The 21502-nt window shown below is 43.1% G+C and overlaps 2 protein-coding genes across 2 annotated transcripts; one reads left to right on the plus strand and one right to left on the minus strand.

The window, feature by feature from the left end:
- Positions 1 to 251: 251 nt before the first annotated feature.
- On the minus strand, positions 252 to 2980 carry LOC145822520 (uncharacterized). The gene is made up of 3 exons (XM_082919722.1): positions 2709 to 2980; positions 2039 to 2621; positions 252 to 1929 (listed from the first exon to the last, which is right to left on the minus strand). Exons 1-3 carry the CDS (start codon positions 2910 to 2912, stop codon positions 905 to 907), a joined length of 1812 nt encoding a protein of 603 aa, XP_082775848.1. The 5' UTR covers positions 2913 to 2980; the 3' UTR covers positions 252 to 904.
- Positions 2981 to 20673: 17693 nt separating this feature from the next.
- On the plus strand, positions 20674 to 21135 carry LOC145821492 (uncharacterized). Its single transcript, XM_082918013.1, has one exon. It carries the CDS (start codon positions 20674 to 20676, stop codon positions 21133 to 21135), a length of 462 nt encoding a protein of 153 aa, XP_082774139.1.
- The last annotated feature ends 367 nt before the right edge of the window (positions 21136 to 21502 follow it).

Below are 21502 nucleotides of genomic sequence, written 5' to 3' on the forward strand. Positions count from 1 at the left end.
GGGCAGGCGGAAGCCACAAACAAGACACTGATAAGGATTCTGAGCAAGATGATGGATGAGTTTGGGGGGACTTGGTCCGAACAGTTGATAGTAGCCCTATGGGCGTATCGCACTTCGAAGAGAAAGCCAACTCAAGCAACTCCTTACTCCCTTGTGTATGGGTCCGAGGCAGTGTTACCTATAGAGTTGGAAACGCCATCTGCTCGAATGGCTCTCGCCTCGGGAATGGTATTGGAGCCTCGAACCACCAGATTGGAAGCATTAGAGGAAAAGCATGACAGAGCTGCAAAAGTCATGGAAAGGTATCATGAGTCCATCGCCCGAGCCTATAACCAGACTGTGGTACCAAGGAAGTTTGAAGAAGGTGATCTAGTATGGAAGATTGTAGACCCAATCATGCGAGGACAGCCTTTACCCAAGTTTTCTCCAAAATGGGAAGGGCCCTACAAGGTGGTTCAGGCAAGCTCAAGCGGGTACTACAAACTTGTAAGGGTTGAAGACGGCTTCCGAACTGGCCCGCTCAATGCAAAGTTTATCAAGCATTACTACCCATAGTTGGACTCATCTATGTTGAAATTCATTTTCACTTTCTTACTTTGTCTAAAGGTTGTATTTCCCTTGCGTTATGAAGAAGCTGGTTTTCTCTATGGTGTATGTTTTATCCCATCACTTACAGTGAATCTATTATGCTTTTGTCAAGAAAGTTGAAGAACTAATGAGAATATTTCAGCTTTTATAAACATGTGCATATGATTGTTCTATCATTCGAAATAAATATTTTATCAAGTAGAATGAGAAAACAATGCGAAAATATCCAAACAACAAAAATTTTGTCATTTCATTGCATTGTCCTAGATAAAACATTTTTATCGAAAGGGGCAAGAAAGTAATGATAAAAAAAAACTCAATCTTTCCTAAAGACACCTTCGAAGAAGCTGCCCGTCACATCTACATCTGGAGGACAAACAGTAGAGTGTGCCTCTAAAGTCTCCAAGGCCCGAGCATAACCCGACTCAAGTTCACGAAGAGTTACCTTTGTCTCATCTATAGAGGTGCGATAAGAGGCAAGCACAGACATAAGTTCCAGCCGATGACTGGCGTTCGAAGCTATATCCAGGCGCTTCCGAAGCCATGATAAGTCCACTTGGTGACGGTCCATGTCAGAGATCCCCTGATACGCCGTCTCGACTACTTTTCCATTAAGGTCACACAACCGTTGCGTGTCCAAGCTATATAAGATAGTGGCAAAAGACTCGAGAAGAGCAGTCTGAATGAGTGGACACTGGCAAGCAAATGAAGCAAAGGTCTCCGGGTAACTTGAATGCACAAGCTGTAGAACTGAAGCAAACTCAGGAGCTACCCAATAATGGAGAAATGATACTTTGCCAGAAGCTGAAGGAGGAATTGGGGTCGGAAAGCTGCTAGTCTCAGGAATCTCCCCAATGTCTATCGGGTTAGATGAACCACCCGGAGGGGTAACTCCCGGCAGAGGTCCCGAGCCTGAGAATGCCGAACGATAAGGGGAAAGACCAAAAGCATCACTATCAATGTGGAAATCACTGAGATTCAAATCCAAAATATTTGAAGGCACTGGCGATGAAGAACCTCTAGCAGTCGTCTCAAAGGCAGGTGTTCCCCCTTGAGAAGGAGAACCGTGAGGAGTTACAAAGAGAGTCGGAGTAGAGTCCGGGGCAGGTGAAGACGGGACCCCGGTAGCAGCTAACACTGGAGCAGAGTCCGAGGCAGGTGAAGGCAGGACCCCGGTAGCAGCTAACACTGGAGCAGAGTCCGAGGCAGGTGAAGGCAGGACCCCGGTAGCAGCTAACACTGGAGCAGAGTCCGAGGCAGGTGAAGGCAGGACCCCGGTAGCAGCTAACACTGGAGCAGAGTCTGAGGTAGGTGAAGGCAAGACCCCGTTAGCAGCTAACACTGAAGAAAAGATAAGAAGGCCTTATTAGAGGTAGGGAACAGGAAAGTCATTTAAGTAAAGATTTCTCACAGATATAAGTAAATGACAAACTTCAGAAAGAAAGATTACCAGAGGGAGAATCAATATGCAAAGCAGGGGCAACTGAAGGACTCCTAGCATCAACAAAGTCACTTGGTCGTGTAGAGACCACCTGATCGATCTCAATGTCTGATGAAGCCTGAACAGTAGTAGTCATCCCTGAAGAAGGAAGGAGGGCCGGAGGATGAGAATCACCATAAGTGCCAGAGCGAGTCTCAGAGATCTCTAGCACATCCACCTCCACACCATTCCCAGAGGCGCACCTCATCTCTACATCGCCTCTAGAAGCATGGCCCGCGACATCAATTTCTGTGGCATCAGTCCCTCCAGCAATCTCAACATCAGAACGGTGAGCCCCAACAAACTCGTCACCAAGGTAGTGCTCCTCCTCAGCTACGGTAGGGCGATGACGACGCGTGCGTGGAATAAGGTCACAAAAATGATCGGAGGACTCAGCCTCATCATCATCGTCATCTATAACTGCTATACGAGGGGTGCACATCTTCACAAGTCTTGCAGACAAAGGGAGGGTGTCGTCCAAGTCTGAGTCCGGCCTGGGGGAGGCAGCATGGCCAGGAGCCACGGTACCGAGAACGTCAACAACCGCAGGATCCTACATAACATGGGCAAATAAAAGTTTTCATTTTAGAAGGTATAGTCGCAAGAAGGAAAGTAGCTTCAAATCAAGAATTTCGGGTACCTCACGAAGCCTTTTGGAAAGGCGAGGAGCGGAAGGACTGGCATCAGAAGTCCTCTTGTGAGCCATCTTCTTAAGGCGGGTCGTCCGAGGACCAGAGGCCTTATTCAAAGGGACTGGCTCTGGAGAAGTAATTGCCAAGCTAGAAGCAGATGCCCGAGCAGAAGGGTCAGTTGGAGCAGATGAAGTGAAGAAACCCTCGTACATGTGGTCAGATTTTCGGCTCTCGGGTAGCCGAAGAGAAGAATCCTTCTTATAAATCGGCGGAGGCAAACATACGGTCAGTCTGCTCTGGACAAATGCAATAAACGCATCGATATTCTTCTGCCAATACCGCCTGAAAGAGGGGGTGAAACCCCCTACTCGGCTCAAGCCTGGCATCGTCAAAGAGCCGGATATGGGAAGCACGGTGTGTATAAGCCGGCGACTGAAGCGCCCGTAGCTCTCTGAAAATGATAATAAATGAGGTGCTGGCCCCGGGGCACATTGATCAAACCCGAATTGACATGCTACATGGTCAGGCCTATAAACGGCACTATCAACGCCTTCCTCATGCCACACCGGTAATGAACTCGGACGGATCATAATCAGCATATCAACAAAGGGTGCAGGGATGTTCTTCGGCAAAGGAAAGGACACCGAGCGGGAGGAACCATGATAGATAAGCGGTGTGGCCACACCCACAGGTGGGCATACATACGGCTGTGCCACAAAGCGTCGGGGATCATCCACCAGAGTATTCAAGGATAAGGTGGAAATGGTACGTGACCACCGTGTAATCAACGGCTGGCAAGACTTCGCTTTCTCAAATGTCCGAGACCCATCAGTATTGAGCACGGGGATGCCATCTTTATCCACTATCTCCCGAAGAACTTCCGCCTCAAATACAGTCGGAGCAGGGGCAAATTTTGGGAACCTCTCGAAGAAGAAACATAGCAGGAACTGGCTGTGAATAAAGGAGACAGGCTCATATCGACCCACGGAGCGAACCATATCTCGATGTAGTAGATCCAGCCGATAGTAGAGATTCCCAAGAAATAGGGGAGCCAAAGGGATCCGATCTCCTCTAAAGAGCCGGACTGCCAAGGGGAAGACGAAAGGATTGAGGGAATCCGGAGGTGTGCTCGGAAGAATGAAGAATGAAAGGAAGCAAGCCAGAAATCCCAAGAAATAGAGCCTGGAGCCATACATCGGACCGGCTTCATACTCCCGAGAGTCAGGGTCAGCATCTCTGGCCAAGGGCTGAAGATCCTTGAAGAAGTGACGGATCCATGCAGTATAGGAGGCACGGTCCGTCCTTACTCGACTAGTCCTCCTCGCTGAACCATCAAAAACAGAACTCCACCGACCACAAGTTTGAAGATTTAGCTTCAGAGATTGGATCAAAGAATCATCTTCGGGGGGTGTCTGCTCAGGGTCGAAGGCATCAGGGCCGGTCACTTCCAGACGCAGCAACATGAACACATCCTCAAGGGTGGGCCCCATCTCGTGCTGGCCAAGTATAAAGGTGTGTGTCTCGGTGCTCCACCGTAGAGCCATGGCTTCCAGGCTAGCATTGTTGCGACGGATGGATAGAGATCTAGATATTTTCACCGGGATCAATAGCCGAGCCTCCTGAAGCCGTTGACAGAGGCTCTTGTCCGAGAGGACATCATCGACCCACTCTTGCCAACCGAAAGGAGGGTTTGAGAAGGCCTTGAACTGAGGATAACAGTATGGAAAGTCCCCCCGCTCAATCCGAAAGCGTAGCACCGAGGAAGGAGAAATGAGGGCCTCCTGGCCAGAGTTAGTGTCCTCAGTGAGACATAATGGAGCCCCCTTCGGAGATAGAAGAGAAGTGGTAGAGGTAGCCGCCCGCCAGAAGGGGTCCTTCCGACCAAAATAAGGAGATTTCCTCCACTCAGATACCGGAGGTACATCCCTCTCTTTCATGAGAGCCGGTTCCGATGACCCCGGGACAACGGGTTTCTTTCGAGAAGACATATGGCTGAAATAACCTGTATAAATATTAAAGAGTTGACCGTATTAAAATTCAGAATATTGTTACATGCAACATGATGGGTTTATCAACAAATTCAACTTCGGACGTCATCAACAATTCATTTTCTTGGATATTCTTCAAGCTCAACAAATTTTAATACCAATGGGTGCATCATCAACATATAGATTTTCGTCTTCTATCATCAATAAGAGGTGCAATGTCATAGGTCGCTTCATGATGAAGTTCAATTGGGTCAATTTCTTAAAGTCACTATGTTCTATATTAAAGGTCCAATTTATACGGGGTTCAAAATTTGGACAGAGTGAAGTTCAATAGTAAATTTCAGGCCCGAGATCCGAAGTATATTACATTGCTTATCAGTAGCAAGATTCAATGGATCATTATGCAAATTACAAGAATGTCCTTTCCAAAGTCCATATTCATAAGTCCAGGGTTTTCCCTCTCCATGTCAAAAATGGAGCTCAAATACTAGTCAACAAGTTATATTCGGCCTTTCCTCGGTGATAAAGTTCAACAAATTATGTTCAAGCCAAGCACCTCAATAAGGTTTCAAGTGCTAGTGCATGTTTCCATATGGCCAAAATCACGGTGTTTGAGCTAAAAAAAATTAAATTTTTGCTTGTCAATTTTTTTTGTAAATTGAAGTGCGTCATCAACTTTATCCATAGGCTCTGTCGTGACAAAATGTTTTTTTTTTTTGGGGAACGTGATGCGAAACAGGGTCGAAGAAGTGACAGTATGCATGTCTGAGAAATTTTAAAATTTCTCATACATGCAAGGGGCAAATGTAAGAGGGGCTAATTTGAGCCCACTAAATTATCTAAGCCCAATAGCCCAAGATTAGTGGGCCCGAATTTATCGCAAGTCCAAGAATCGGTGGGCCCAGATTTATCGCCATCAAACGGATTGAATCGCTCTAAGCCTCGAAAGGGTTCGGATCCACGAACCTAGAGACTTACTCGGGCCCGGACTCGAAAGGGTATTAAACAAGCCTAGAGATCCGAGGCACTCGGACTCGAAAGGATTCGGATCCACGAATCTAGAGATCCGAAGTACTTGGCTTCGAACGGATTCAGACGCAATCTAGAAGTCGCTCCGTTAATGAGTCCCAGAACACTTGCGGGCTCGGAGCTTGCCGGGGTCTACGTACCAGAACCATGGGCGTAATGGAGTCCGAACAAAGGACCCGATCCCGAGGACGGTGAGTGGAGATAAATTCACTCTTCGGTTAAACTAGCCTATACCCGGGTCGAGGTGGCACGACCCCGGGGGGTCCATGAGACTCGGCAATATTTTGCGGCAGGACGTCCTCTGGGACTACCCCTGACCCTTTGGGATGATTGGGGATCATTGGTTAGGTGTGGCTAAGAAGAAGGGTTCGCCGAGGGAGTGATCTCCTCTTCGGGGTTTTCTCATCCTCGGAGAAGTCACCTCCTCGGAGAAGTCACCTCCTCGGAGAGGTCACCTCCTCGGACAAGGTGGTTAGAGAGAATATCCCCCATGTGCCTTGCACATGGGCTCCATCCTACATCATGAGGTGCCTATAAATAGCACCCACCCATAGCTTTACAAGGGATGGATTTTGGAGATTTTTAACTCTTGGGAAAGAACTAATTTCCCTTCTCCATTATCAACCTTGAGAGTGAAAGTGGGAGATCCCTGGGAGAGCCTTGCCATTATTCTATTCTCTAGCCATTTTGCCTTCTTTTTCACCCAATCTCTTATCTCCATCATCTCCTTTGTTGTTGTGTTCCTAAGTTGAGATTATTGAAGAATCTAAGCCTCTCATTATATTCTAGAGAATTCGAAGTTATTCTTCAAGGATCTTCGAAGATCTTCGAATTTTCCAACTCCTTTCTTGAACCCTCTCCTACAGTTAGTAAGTGTCTTTTAATTTGAAGTGTTGTTAATGTAAAACCCAAGTTATTTATAGAATTATTTGGATAGATTAATAATTAAAATAAATTGTATGGGTAATTTAGTAATCTTAAGAATTAGGTTTTAAACCCTTTTAAAAAAAGAAAGAAAAAAGGAAAGAAAATAGAGCCTTGTGAAAGTGCGAAAGTGCTGCTAGGTATTTGGAGGCTGCTGCTGCCCAACGGTTTGAAGAGTAGAAAAAAAAAAAAAAAAAAAAAAAGAAGAGAGAGAGACCTAAACCAAAAGGAAGAGGGAGGATTCATAAGAGTGGTGGTTTTGTTTTATTCATCACTTAGGTAAGATTTATTTTATTGTAATCTTATCTATGATTTTGGTGTTAATATATCAATAGATGATTTTATGGGCATATATGATTAAATAGATATATTGATGTAGTCTATGTTGGGGGTCTCGGTTTCACTCAATTTTAGAGTATATTTTGCTTTCCGTTTAGGTGGCTCATATTTTGAGATTGATATGTGATAGGTTAGGTTTAATGGTGGTGTGTTTGTGGGATACAAGATTGACTTCAAGCAATTACAAATTTTTACATGTATATAAACAACAATAGAATAATATGTGTTGAGAATTTCCGAAGCCATGATGGCTTTGTTTTGATGCCAAATTGTGGGAGTTCCTAATAGGCAATTGGGTTAATTTATTCTATTGTTGTTACAAGAAGAGAAAGATGGGTGCACATAATAATTGTTTATGCGGTGTAATATTTTATTAGGTCTGTGAGATTGAGGTGGATCTTGGTAATTTGAGATTAGTTTGGGAAATATTATTTTAGCTGTTTGAGGTAAGTAACCCTCTATCACTGTTGGTTCATTTTTATTCCTATCGAATCGTTTAAAATCATAAATATTTATTTATAGCCTTCATGTTCTCTTAAAATAAAATATGGGTCAAGTATAAAACAACATCGAATATTATTATGAAAGTTATTTGAATATTTTGTGAAACTATTCTGAAAATTGTACCAAATGTTTATTTCAAAAATATCGAATATTTTATTTAAAAGTTGTGTCTTGTTTGAATTTTGAACATCACTCTAGTCTGACTATGATTTGGACCCTAGCCAATGGGGGTTATTTATTGGCACAGAAACTAGTTTCTTTTGGGGCTTTACCACCGGCCTATGTGTGGTTCTGGGCCTTGTCACGAGCTAAGTGGCCGTAGTCATTAAGACTTGGGTTTTGTGAATCAAATCATTGAATTATCTGAATATCGAACCATCGATTTGAACAACGAATTACTTTGAATTATCACATTGGCTTTTCATTTAAAATGTATTGTACATTGTTTATTTTTAGCTATGAAACCACCTTACAAATAATTGTTCGTTTATTGAACTGTAAAAAAATTATATTTATTGGTTATTGATTTATTTATTTATTTTTGTATACTTGATCCAGCTAGCAGTGATGGTTGGTTATTTACTGGGCTATCTAGCTTACCCTTATTTTTTTTTTTCAGATTCTGAAGAGTAGAGCTGCGCGGGATTTTTTTACATGTGGGAGTGCCGAGAGTAGGACCATGATTCAAGTACTTGGATTATTGTTTTGTTAGTGTATTAAATTAGTGGACTTGGTGGACATTTTCATATAAGAACTATTTATTTTTATGGATTTTGGCATTATGACAATTAAGGATTTAATTTGAGTATTTTACATTGTGGGTTATGTGATTGGATTCTTAGCCTTGCATGCTCACTTATATGAGTGTGCGGCGTTGTCACGGAGCTTGGGGCGTGACAATTTTGTGGTATCAGAGCCAGGTTGTAATTTTAAAGGCTAGTATAGAATAGTGGTGAGATTGGGTAGATGTAGGACTGGGAATGCTTATAAATTGGTACAATGCCAATTTTATTTTTTATGTTATAGGGACTTGAGAATAGAATAAGATGAGGTTTTATTATTGATGCATATAGGTTGCAATGGAACATGAGGAGACATTGGCAAATCTCGTGTGGTTAGTATAGATGGCAGGAGATTGCTTGTAGACTTGACTGTTTTAGATATGCGGGACTTTGACATAATTCTTAGAATGGATTAATTGACAACCAATTATGCTTCTGTTGATTGTTAAGGCAAAAGGGTAGCATTTTAGATTCCTGATCAACCAGAATTTTGTTTTGTGGGTAATAGAGCTAACACTCCTCCTTTGGTAATCTCAGCTTTGCAAGCTAGACAATTGTTGAGGAATGGTTGCGTGGGTTATTTAGCTTCTGTAAGAGATATTCGTGAGACTGAATTGAAGTTAGAGGATATTCTAGTTGTAAAGGAATTTCCCGATGTTTTTCCTGACGACTTACCAGGGTTGCCACCAGATAGAGAGACTGAGTTTGCCATCGAATTGATACTCGGCACGGGTCCTATCTCCAAGGCTCCATATCGGATGGCCCCAGCAGAGTTGAAAGAGTTAAAGGAACAATTACAAGAGTTACTAGATAAGGGCTTTATTAGGCATAGTGTTTCTCCTTGGGTTGCGCCCGTTTTATTTGTGACAAAGAAGGATGGTAGTTTTCACCTTTGCATTGATTATCGAGAGTTAAACAAGGTGACAATTCGAAATAAATATCCTTTGCCTAGGATAAATGACCTATTTAATCAATTGCAAGGAGTACAAGTCTTTTCTAAAATTGACCTTCGTTCTGGATATCATTAGTTTAAGGTTAAGGCAGAAGATATACCTAGGACAGCCTTCCGAACTAGGTATGGGCATTATGAATTTTTAGTGATGCCGTTTGGGTTGACCAATGCGCCTGCAGCTTTTATGGATTTAATGAACAGAGTATTTAAACCCTTCTTAGATCAGTCTGTGGTAGTTTTTATTGATGACATTCTTGTGTACTCAAAGAGTAAAGAGCAGCACGAAGAACATCTGAGAATAGTGTTGCAGATATTAAGGAAGAAGAAATTATTTGCTAAATTAAAGAAGTGTGAATTTTGGCTGGAGAGTGTATCATTTTTGGGTCATGTGATATCTAGAGATGGGGTGTCTGTTGACCCCAAGAAAGTGGAGGCAGTGGTAGAGTGGAATAGGCCTACTAGTGTCACTGAAATTCGTAGCTTCTTGGGTTTAGCAGGATATTATAGAAGGTTTGTTGAGGGATTTTTCCGAATTTCTATGCCTTTGACTCGTTTAACATAAAACTAGGTAAATTTGAGTGGTCTGATGATTGTAAGAAGAGTTTCCAGGATCTAAAGAGTCGATTAGTGTGTGCTCCAATACTTATAGTTCCGTCGGGAGATGAAGGTTTTACCATCTATAGTGATGCATCGAAGATGGGTTTGGGTTGTGTCCTGATGCAGAATGATAAGGCAGTGGCATATGCGTCTAGGCAATTGAAGCCATATGAGCGGAATTATCCTACGCATGATTTGGAGTTGGCTGCAGTGGTGCTTGCATTGAAAATCTGGAGGCACTACCTGTATGGGGTGAAATGTGAGATATTCACTAATCATAAAAGTCTGAAGTATATTTTCACTCTAAAAGAATTGAATACGAGGCAAAGGCGATGGTTGGAGCTATTAAAGGACTACGATTTGACTATCAATTATCATCCGGGAAAAGCCAATGCAGTGGCGGATGCCTTGAGTAGAAAGACCCCGAGTAATTTGGCTACCTTGATCACTAACCAAAAGAATATCTCGGAGGACTTGCAGAGGTTGAATATTGAGATTAGATGGCATAGCCATGGAGTGCAGTTGGCAAACCTTAGAGTTCAACCTACATTGATTGATAGAATTAAAGATGCTTAGGGAAGAGATCCTCAGTTGGAAAAACTTAAAGCTGAAATGGAAATAGGGCTATAGATGGAATTTTGTACGCATAAAGATGGAACCTTGAGATCTGGAGAGAGGTTGTGTGTGCCTAATGATTTAGAGCTCAAGAGAGAAATCCTGAGAGAAGCTCATAGTTCAGGATGTACTGTACATCCAGGGAGCACTAAAATGTATAAAGACTTGAAAAGGAACTTTTGGTGGAATAATATGAAGAGGGAAATTGCTCAATATGTTGCTCAATGTTTGGTATGTCAACAAGTGAAAGTTGAACATCAGAGACCTGCAGGTAAGTTACAACCTCTTCCTATTCCCGAGTGGAAGTGTGAACATATTACCATGGATTTTTGTGACAGGGTTGCCTAGGACCCAAGGTGGTAACAATGCTATTTGGGTTATCGTTGATCGATTGACCAAATTCGCTCACTTTCTAGCTTTTAAGGTAGGGTTCTCCTTAGAGAAGTTTGCAAAATTGTATATCAAGGAGATTGTGAAGTTGCATGGTATTCCGGTGACCATAGTGTTTGATGGAGATAGCAGATTTGTATCTATGTTTTGGAGGAGTTTGCATACAGCTTTGGGCACTAGTTTAAATTTTAGCATTGCCTTTCATCCTTAAACTGATGGACAGTCAGAGAGAACTATTCAAATCTTGGAAGACATGTTGAGGGCTTGTGTTATTGGTCTTGGAGGTTCTTGGGATGAGCATTTGGTCTTAGTGGAATTCTCTTACAATAACAGTTATCATGCGAGCATTCAGATGGCACCATATGAGGCTTTATATGTGTAACGCCCTCAAATAAACCCATTATATATTTATCATTGACATGCAATATTTAAAGAAAACAATTCATTATCTCATTCATCAAAGTATTACTAAATAAAAGCATTACATGTAACATCAAATTAAATGCCCTACGGGCTTACATCTTTCCAAGCCAACACTTGGACACTAAAAGATGAGTTCTAACTCAAATACAAGTAAAGCCCTAGGCTTGAATGTTTACATGTACTATCAAATAAAAACAACTAGCTGAAGATAGTCTTCAAAATCCAAGAGTCAAATCCTTCCAAGCTAAGTCCTTGGAGGTAGCTTATCACCTGGACCTGAAAATGATGTTCCCATATAGGGTGAGCCACAGCCTAGTAGAAAAATACTAAACCAAATATAAGCATTGAATAAAGCTATAGCATTCAATGGATGGTTAACCAAGATAATCAACTATAACTTAATACAGTCTCATGACACTAATGTCTATGACATGTTTCAATTCCCATTATTATCAATATGGCTCAGAACCCGGCCAAACTTACAACAGTGAACTATATATCATATTCACATTACTTCCAATATCACATTACTTCCAATGTCAACAACACAGATGAGACTCAGGCTCATATCAAAACACTTCATACTTCCCGTTTGATACACATTGTAGTGCCGTATCAATAACATGTAAAAAAAAACACTTCAATATAATAAGCACACATAATAGTGATGCCAATGGAGTCCGTCCCCTATCTCCTCTCAAACAAAATCCGGTTTAGAGGTCCATCCCCTATCTTCCCCTAAACCGTGGAGTACATCCCCTATCTCCTCCCAAACAATATGCATATGCAATGCTCAATCAATACATGTATTTTCTATATTAATTCAATAGTCTAAATTTATGACTTAAACAAATTGATTAGTTTCAATTTCCCTTAATCCACATGCAATGTCTACAACAAACACGACCATCCTCCACCGATAGCCCAAAACAGTTATTTCTAGACTGGAAATAAATATATCAACAATTCAATAGGCGAGTGATTTAAATTCTCCAACTACACCATTTAATCAATGAATTCCTCAATTTTCATGAATTTAACCAAATTCTCCAATTTCCTTAAATTAATTATACAAATTAATTTATTAATACAACTAGGGTTTTTCCCAAAATTACCAAAGTACTCCCAACATATCAAAATACCAAAACTTAGAACAAAACTTATAAGATGGAGTAGGAAATCCCTACGTCGAAGAAAATAACCCAAATGGAGAAGATGGAGATGAAGACCCAAATTCCAAAGTGCTCCAAACCACCAAACGTTCAGATTAAATGGAAGCCCTTGACTCACTCTATCTTTTTAATAAAGGACTAAGGTTAGATACTCACCCTAGGTAGATCAATTCTTAGAGAGAAGACAGGTTTAGAGAGAGAGAGAGAGAGAGAGAGAGAGACTCTCAAGGGGCCGTTTCTAAAAGTTAAGAAAGAAAAGTAGGTCAAAAAGTGATCCAAAAAGTGAAATCTCGGACTGATGTAGTCGACTCCCCGCTCGAGCGTCCAAACTCCCGCTCGAGCGTCGAATACGCACTCCCAGTACTTTTGCAGAACCAGGTCCCCGCTCGAGCGGAACTCACACATTTCCGCTCGAGCGTCCAATCCCACGCTCGAGCGTCCAACACTGCACAGGAAATACTGGATGGGTGATAATCCCGCTCGAGCACCAAAACCCCCGCTCGAGCGGACAAGCAACAAAAGAATCCCCGCTCGAGCGTCAAACTCCCGCTCGAGCGGACAGGTCAAAATCTGGGCAACTAGTTTTGGCATCTAAACTCAACCGACCTGTAACAAACCTGCCCAAAACATCCTATAACTCAAATACAAAGAGATTAAAGGACGACAACAACCAATATATAATGACAGGATCCACAGAACCTAAGTCCGGATACAATAATCTAGAGGGAAAAGACCGGGGTCGCTATAACCTCCCCTCCTTAAAAGAATTTCGTCCCCGAAATTAAGCATAAGGTGTTGAAAACAAGTTTTTCTCAAATTCCAACAATATGATAACTCAAAATAAGCAACTTGACCCAACACCGGCCATTTCATCTCTTATCAAGAGGCATTTCACAATATGTAAAATAACATATATTTTCACCTGCATTAACACTATGCAATTTTCTTTCAATTTCAACAATTTTCAATATATTCAACATATGCAATGTTCCATTAAACTTCCATTTCGAGACAAGTTCCAACATATTTCCATTAACCAAAACATTCTCAATGTTTTACAGCTTAAGACATATATAAAGCTCTAAAGTTTAACAATATGACAAAATCTAAATACAAAATTACAAATCGATAAACATGTCCGGATATTTCTCGCGGACTTCCAACTTACGTTCCCAAGTGGCTTCCTCCACCCCGTGATATTTCCACAAAACTTTTACCAAAGGAATGGTCTTGCCTCGCAAGACTTGATCCCGCCTATCCAAGACCCGGACCGGTCTCTCCTCATACGAGGCATCCTCATCTACCTCTAAATCGGTCCAATCCAATACATGTGATGGATCTGGCTCATACTTCCGAAGCATACTCACATGAAACACGTCATGAACTCCGGACAACTGCGGCAGTAAAGCTAACCGATAAGCAACCTCGCCAATCCTCTCAAGGATCTCAAAAGGACCAATAAACCGAGGGGATAACTTCCCACTCTTCCCAAACCTCATTAACCCCCGCCTAGGTGATATTTTCAGAAAGACATGATCACCCACTTCAAACACCAAAGGTCTCCTTCTACGGTCAGCATAAGATCTCTGACGACTCTGGGCTGTAACAAGCCTCCTACGGATAAGTTCAACTTTCTCCGTCGTTTCCCTCACCAACTCTGGACCCAACAAAGGTGCATCACCCACCTCGGCCCAACAAACTGGAGACCTACACGGTCGGCCGTACAAGGCCTCAAACGGTGCCATACTGATACTAGACTGGAAACTATTGTTGTAGGCAAACTCCACCAAAGGCAAGTGCCTCTCCCACGACCCACTAAAGTCAAGAACACACCCCGAAGCATATCCTCAAGGATCTGAATAGTACGCTCGGACTGCCCGTCAGTCTGCGGGTGATAAGCCGTACTAAAGGTCAACTTGGTGCCCAAGGCACTCTGCAAACTCTGCCACAACCTAACAGTAAAATGAGGATCTCTATCCGAGACGATCGTCACTGGGACCCCATGCAATCTCACTATGTCTCGAATATACAAGTCGGCAAGATGGTCTACCGAATCTCTCACGCGCATAGGAATGAAGTGCGCCGACTTAGTCAACCGGTCCACAACCACCCAAATGGCGTCACTACCCCGCTGAGTCCTCGGAAGGCCTACAACGAAGTCCATAGTGACATGCTCCCACTTCCACTCGGCAATAGGCAAGGGTTGTAACAAACTCGCTGGCCACTGATGCTCGGCCTTCACTTGCTGACAAGTAAGGCACTTAGACACGAAAGCTGCCACATCTCTCTTCATACCCCGCCACCAAAACTGGCGACCCAAATCCCGATACATCTTAGTGCCTCCCGGATGCACCGCAAGGCGTGAATGATGAAACTCTCGGAGTACCTCCTCTCGACAAGACTCCGGCACAAACAGACGGTCTCGGTATCTCACACTCAGGTCGGGATACACCGTCAAACCCTTCTCAACCTTCCCACCGGAAATCTTCTCACGGAGGGATTCTACCTCAAGGTCACCCCCCTGAGCCTCTAACACTCGAGTCACAAGTGTAGGCTGTGCAACAACAGAAAACAAGGCCGCAGCCTCAACGGATTCGCCCAGAAGTAAATCGAACTCCCCAAGTGCACCCAACATCTCCCATTCCCAGATGGCTATACTAGCTATGTCACCAACAGATTTCCTGCTAAGGGCATCGACCACCACATTGGCCTTCCCCGGATGATAATGCAACTCGAAGTCATAATCCTCAATAAACTCCATCCACCTCCTCTGCCTCAAGTTCAAGTCTTTCTGTGTAAACAGATATTTCAGACTCTTATGATCCGAGAATACCTCGAACCTCTCACCATAATGATAATGCCTCCAAATCTTCAAGGCAAATATCACAGCTGCTAACTCTAAATCATGCGTAGGGTAATTCTTCTCGTGAATTTTCAACTGACGTGAGCCATAGGCAACTACTTTCCCTTCTTGCATCAACACACAACCCAGACCCTCTCGTGAGGCGTCACAATAGACTGCATAATCCAACCCCCTCTCCGGAATAATCAAGACTGGTGCGGTGGTCAGTCTAACTTTCAACTCCTGGAACGACTTTTCATAAGTCTCACTCCAAATAAACTTGACTCCCTTCCGAGTCAAACTAGTCAAAGGTGAAGCTAACCTGGAGAAATCCTTCACAAACCGGCGATAATACCAAGCTAACCCCAGAAAACTGCGGATCTCAAACACACTCTTAGGCTGTGCCCAATCTTGCACTGCCTTAGTCTTGGATGTATCAACAGACACTCCTTCCCCAGAAACTACATGGCCTAAGAACTTGACCTCTTCTAGCCAGAACTCACACTTCCCAAACTTAGCATAAAGCTTATGGGCTCTAAGTAACTCAAGCACCACTCTCAAGTGTTCCTTGTGCTTCTCCTCAGAAGGTGAATAGATTAGAATGTCGTCCACGAAGACGACTACAAAACGATCTAAAAATTCCCGAAATATCCGGTTCATCAAATCCATAAATACTGCCGGTGCATTGGTGAGCCCAAATGGCATCACCAAAAACTCATAGTGGCCATACCGCGTACGGAATGCCGTCTTCGGAATATCCTCCTCCCTGACTCTCAACTGATGATAACCCGATCTCAAGTCTATCTTCGAGAAACAACGGGAACCCTTCAACTGATCGAACAGATCATCTATACGAGGCATAGGGTACTTATTCTTAACCGTAGCCTGATTCAATTTCCGGTAATCTATACAAAGTCTCAAAGCATCACCTTTCTTTTTAACAAAGAGGGCCGGTGCTCCCCATGGTGAAACACTAGGACGTATAAAGCCCTTATCTAGCAACTCCTGGAGTTGGATCTTCAACTCAACTAACTCAGCTGGGGCAAAACGATAAGGTGCCATAGAAACCGGCGTCGTGCCGGGTACTAAGTCAATAGAGAACTCAATCTCTCTGTGAGGTGGCAAACCAACAAGGTCCTCAGGAAAGACGTCCGAGTACTCACAAACCACACTTGGCAACACAGTCTGAGTGTCATTACACTCACCACTTTCAAAGCTAGCAAGTAGACCACTAAGCTCACTTCGCCCTCGCGAATCATACCCCGGTGGCAAAACACTACCAACCCGGTCCCCCAGAAAATGAAAACACTCCTCGCTCACGGTACAACAAGTGACCCTCTGGCGGTAGCAATCAATTACTGCCCGGTATGACGATAACCAGTCCATACCCAAGATAACATCAAAGCCCTTCATGGGCATAACTACAAAAGGAAACGGAAGTCTATGATCGGCGACCTCTATATCACAACCCCTGACACCTAGCTTCAAGATTAATTCACCCCCAAGAGGTGACACTACACAAATAGGGGATGCTAACTGCGCTAACTCCAACTCCAAAACAGATGCAAGTGCAGCAGACACAAAGGAATGAGATGCACCCGTATCAATCAAAACACTAGCAACCGAGTTACAAAACAAGAAGGTACCTCTCACAACTGATGGTGCCGGCACAAGATCCTGCGCGGTAACAGCGTACACGCGCCCAGAAGACCTCTGATCAACTTGCTCACCCCTAGGAGCATAAGATTGCTGTACCGACTGGGACGATGAAGCCCCCTGATTGGCCCTCGAGGCCTGACCCGACTGAGCTGGCTACTGACCCTGAATCTGCCTCAAACCAGATGCACCAGGTGTGCCACCCAACTGCGGGCAATACCTTTTCATATGCCCTGGCTGACCACACTGATAACACGAGAGTGGCTGGCCTCTACCCTGACTTTGGCTCTGAGATCGAGCCGAAGATGATGCTGCTCTCTGCACTCCTCCCCTCTGAGGACAAACTGGAGACTTGTGGCCCACCTGGCCACACTTGAAACAGGTAATGTCTCCCTAACTGCCTTTCCCCGAACTTGCACTCGGCACAGGAAAAGTCGATCTAGAAAAGCTACCCTGAGACTGCTGAGGATTAAAACCCTTCTGTCTCCTACCATCACTCTGACCATCCTGACTCCTCTTGGAGCCCTTCTGTCCTTCCTCCTCCTCCTGCATCATGATTTCCATGTGGGCTGCAGCATCAACCATACGCCCATAATCCCGAATCATAGTTCCCCCAACTCATAGCTTGAGGCCACGCCTCAACTTCTTCTCAAACTCGATACAACGTCGTTCCTCTGACGCCACCAACTCAGGTGCAAACCTGGACAAGCTAGTAAATGCAGCCTCAAACTCGGCCACTGAAGAACTCGACTGCTTAAGCTGGCAGAACTGGTCTCTCAGCTTCTCCCTAACTGCTGGAGATAAGAACCTCTCCTGGAAAGCATTCACAAAAGCCTCCCACGTACCTCCTATACGACCCTTAGTGAACTTCCACCACTGACCCGCATCCCCCTTTAGCTGGAAAGATGCGAAGGTCACTTTCAACCCCTCGTCTTCGATGCCAAGCATCTCAAACGTCTTCGTTGTCTGTTCGAGCCATTCATCTGCCTTAAGTGGCTCTTTAGGATCACCCACAAATTCATCCGGGTTAGACCGGAAGAACTCCCTCTTCAGAAAGGAAGGTCCTGCATCCGCAACAACAACCCGCGCTTGATTCTCAGCTCTGAGAATGCCTACTGACTCCCTGAATGCCCCTGCTATCTCTCAGGCTAGAGCGCCCATAGCCTGCTGGCCTACTGGCTCGGCCATATTGGCCTGGCCAATTCCCTCCTGAACTGCCGGAATCCCCTCTGGCACAGGCACCTCCTGCCTACCCGGCCTACCACGCCTACCGCGTCCTCGTCCTCGTCCTGACATCCTAATAAAAGAAGCAAAGACGTTAGCACATTAATAAATGTGCCGAAGCTAAACACTTGCGTCCTAATGCATTGGACAACTATAATTCATTCCACGTAAGCACATAATCACATAAGCACCTACGAATTTCATTCCTGGATGATAATAGTCCCAAAGCGTTACTATAGTTCCGGTTGGAAGTAGCATTGATCAAGTGCCTTTCCAACAAGACTACTAGAAACTCAAGGGTCCAATTAACATCCTAGAAACTACGTTCCATACCCACATAATCACATAAGCATGTTATCATATAAGCATATAACGTTTCACTAAGTCTCTATCAAACGAGACGAACCCATTGTGATACTAATCACTTCCCACGTACCCAAAGTATTCAAACCCGGTACGCTCTGATACCAAGTTGTAACGCCCTCAAAATAAACCCATTATATATTTATCATTGACATGCAATATTTAAAGAAAACACTTCATTTTCTCATTCATCAGAGTATTACTAAATAAAAACATTACATGTAACATCAAATTAAATGCCCTACGGGCTTACATCTTTCCAAGCCAACACTTGGACACTAAAAGATGAGTTCTAACTCAAATACAAGTAAAGCCCTAGGCTTGAATGTTTACATGTACTATCAAATAAAAACAACTAGCTGAAGATAGTCTTCAAAATCCAAGAGTCAAATCCTTCCAAGCTAAGTCCTTGGAGGTAGCTTATCACCTGGACCTGAAAATGATGTTCCCATATAGGGTGAGCCACAGCCCAGTAGAAAAATACTAAACCAAATATAAGCATTGAATAAAGCTATATCATTCAATAGATGGTTAACCAAGATAATCAACTATAACTTAATACAGTCTCATGACACTAATGTCTATGACATGTTTCAATTCCCATTATTATCAATATGGCTCAGAACCCGGCCAAACTTACAACAGTGAACTATATATCATATTCACATTACTTCCAATATCACATTACTTCCAATGTCAACAACACAGATGAGACTCAGGCTCATATCAAAACACTTCATACTTCCCGTTTGATACACATTGTAGTGCTGTATCAATAACATGTAAAAAAAAACACTTCAATATAATAAGCACACATAATAGTGATGCTAATGGAGTCCATCCCCTATCTCCTCCCAAACAAAATCCGGTTTAGAGGTCCATCCCCTATCTTCCCCTAAACCGTGGAGTACATCCCCTATCTCCTCCCAAACAATATGCATATGCAATGCTCAATCAATACATGTATTTTCTATATTAATTCAATAGTCTAAATTTATGACTTAAACAAATTGATTAGTTTCAATTTCCCTTAATCCACATGCAATGTCTACAACAAACACGACCATCCTCCACCGATAGCCCAAAACAGTTATTTCTAGACTGGAAATAAATATATCAACAATTCAATAGGCGAGTGATTTAAATTCTCCAACTACACCATTTAATCAATGAATTCCTCAATTTTCATGAATTTAACCAAATTCCCCAATTTCCTTAAATTAATTATACAAATTAATTTATTAATACAACTAGGGTTTTTCCCAAAATTACCAAAGTACTCCCAACATATCAAAATACCAAAACTTAGAACAAAACTTATAAGATGGAGTAGGAAATCCCTACCTTGAAGAAAATAACCCAAATGGAGAAGACGGAGATGAAGACCCAAATTCCAAAGTGCTCCAAACCACCAAACGTTCAGATTAAATGGAAGCCCTTGACTTACTCTATCTTTTTAATAAAGGACTAAAGTTAGATACTCACCCTAGGTAGATCAATTCTTAGAGAGAAGACAGGTTTAGAGAGAGAGAGAGAGAGAGAGAGAGAGAGAGACTCTCAAGGGGCCGTTTCTAAAAGTTAAGAAAGAAAAGTAGGTCAAAAAGTGATCCAAAAAGTGAAATCTCGGACTGATGTAGTCGACTCCCCGCTCGAGCGTCCAAACTCCCGCTCGAGCGTCGAATACGCACTCCCAGTACTTTTGCAGAACCAGGTCCCCACTCGAGCGACCAACTCCCCGCTCGAGCGGAACTCACACATTTCCGCTCGAGCGTCCAATCCCACGCTCGAGCGTCCAACACTGCACAGGAAATACTAGATGGGTGATAATCCCGCTCGAGCACCAAAACCCCCGCTCGAGCGAACAAGCAACAAAAGAATCCCCGCTCGAGCGTCAAACTCCCGCTCGAGCGGACAGGTCAAAATCTGGGCAACTAGTTTTGGCATCTAAACTCAACCGACCTGTAACAAACCTGCCCAACACATCCTATAACTCAAATACAAAGAGATTAAAGGACGGCAACAACCAATATATAATGACAGGATCCACATAACCTAAGTCCGGATACAATAATCTAGAGGGAAAAGACCGGGGTCGCTATAATATGGATGAAAGTGTAGATCACCTATTTGTTGGGATGATGTGGGTGAAAGGAAGTTGTTAGGGCCTGAGATTATGCAACAAACAGTGGACAAGATCAATCTTATTAGAGAGCGACTTTGCACGGCACAGAGTAGACATAAAAGTTATGCAGATAACAGGAGACACAATTTGGTGTTTGGGGTTGGAGACCATGTGTTCCTTAAGGTGTCTCCTATGAAAGGAGTAATGAGATTCGGTGTTCGTGGTAAATTGAGTCTTAGATTTGTTAGGCCATTTGAGATTTTAGATCGAATTAGTGAGGTAGCTTACAGACTTGCCCTACCATCTTCACTAGCTGGAGTTCATAATGTTTTTCATGTCTCAATGTTAAGGAAGTATATACCGGACCCTAGTCATGTGATTGATCATACACCGTTGCAGTTTAAGGAGGATTTGACTTATGAGGAACACCCTATACGAATTGTTGATAGAAAAGAACAAGTTTTGAGGCGTCGAGTCATCCACTATGTTAAGGTTCAATGGGGCAATCTGTGATAGCCCTGTTCTGTAGTATGTTAATTGGTCCTTAAATTGAGTATGATTATTTGTTTAGCATGATTTTATGTGCCATTATGTGAATATATGTGATTTTGAAGTTCTATCTGTTCACCGTAGGAATATCTGTTTGAATAATCTGCTTTGGAAATTAAATTGAGGGCCTTATCGGCCACAGAACACGAAATTGATTACGCCATTGTAATTAGCGTAATTTTTAGAGCCTACGGTGAAATTTAATTGAAAATTGATTCGGGTCAGATTAAATTGATTTATTTAATGGCATTGTGCTCAAACTATTTGATATTTTTAATTGTGGCTAGTGGGGTTTGTTGTATTTGAGCACTACACTTTCCATTCCCTCATA

Source organism: Camellia sinensis, chromosome 3, assembly GCF_055761805.1.
Source record: "Camellia sinensis isolate YWXY chromosome 3, ASM5576180v1, whole genome shotgun sequence".
Lineage (NCBI taxonomy): Eukaryota > Viridiplantae > Streptophyta > Magnoliopsida > Ericales > Theaceae > Camellia > Camellia sinensis.

Excerpts from the sequence above, each read along its gene's own strand:
- LOC145822520 (XM_082919722.1), bottom strand. The coding sequence starts at position 2,912 with ATGTACGAGGGTTTCTTCACTTCATCTGCTCCAACTGACCCTTCTGCT. Across the intron at positions 2,622-2,708 it reads TTTCCAAAAGGCTTCGTGAG|GATCCTGCGGTTGTTGACGT; the intron begins GTACCCGAAATT and ends CATGTTATGTAG. Across the intron at positions 1,930-2,038 it reads GCATATTGATTCTCCCTCTG|TGTTAGCTGCTAACGGGGTC; the intron begins GTAATCTTTCTT and ends TCTTTTCTTCAG.
- LOC145821492 (XM_082918013.1), top strand. The coding sequence starts at position 20,674 with ATGCAACAAACAGTGGACAAGATCAATCTTATTAGAGAGCGACTTTGC.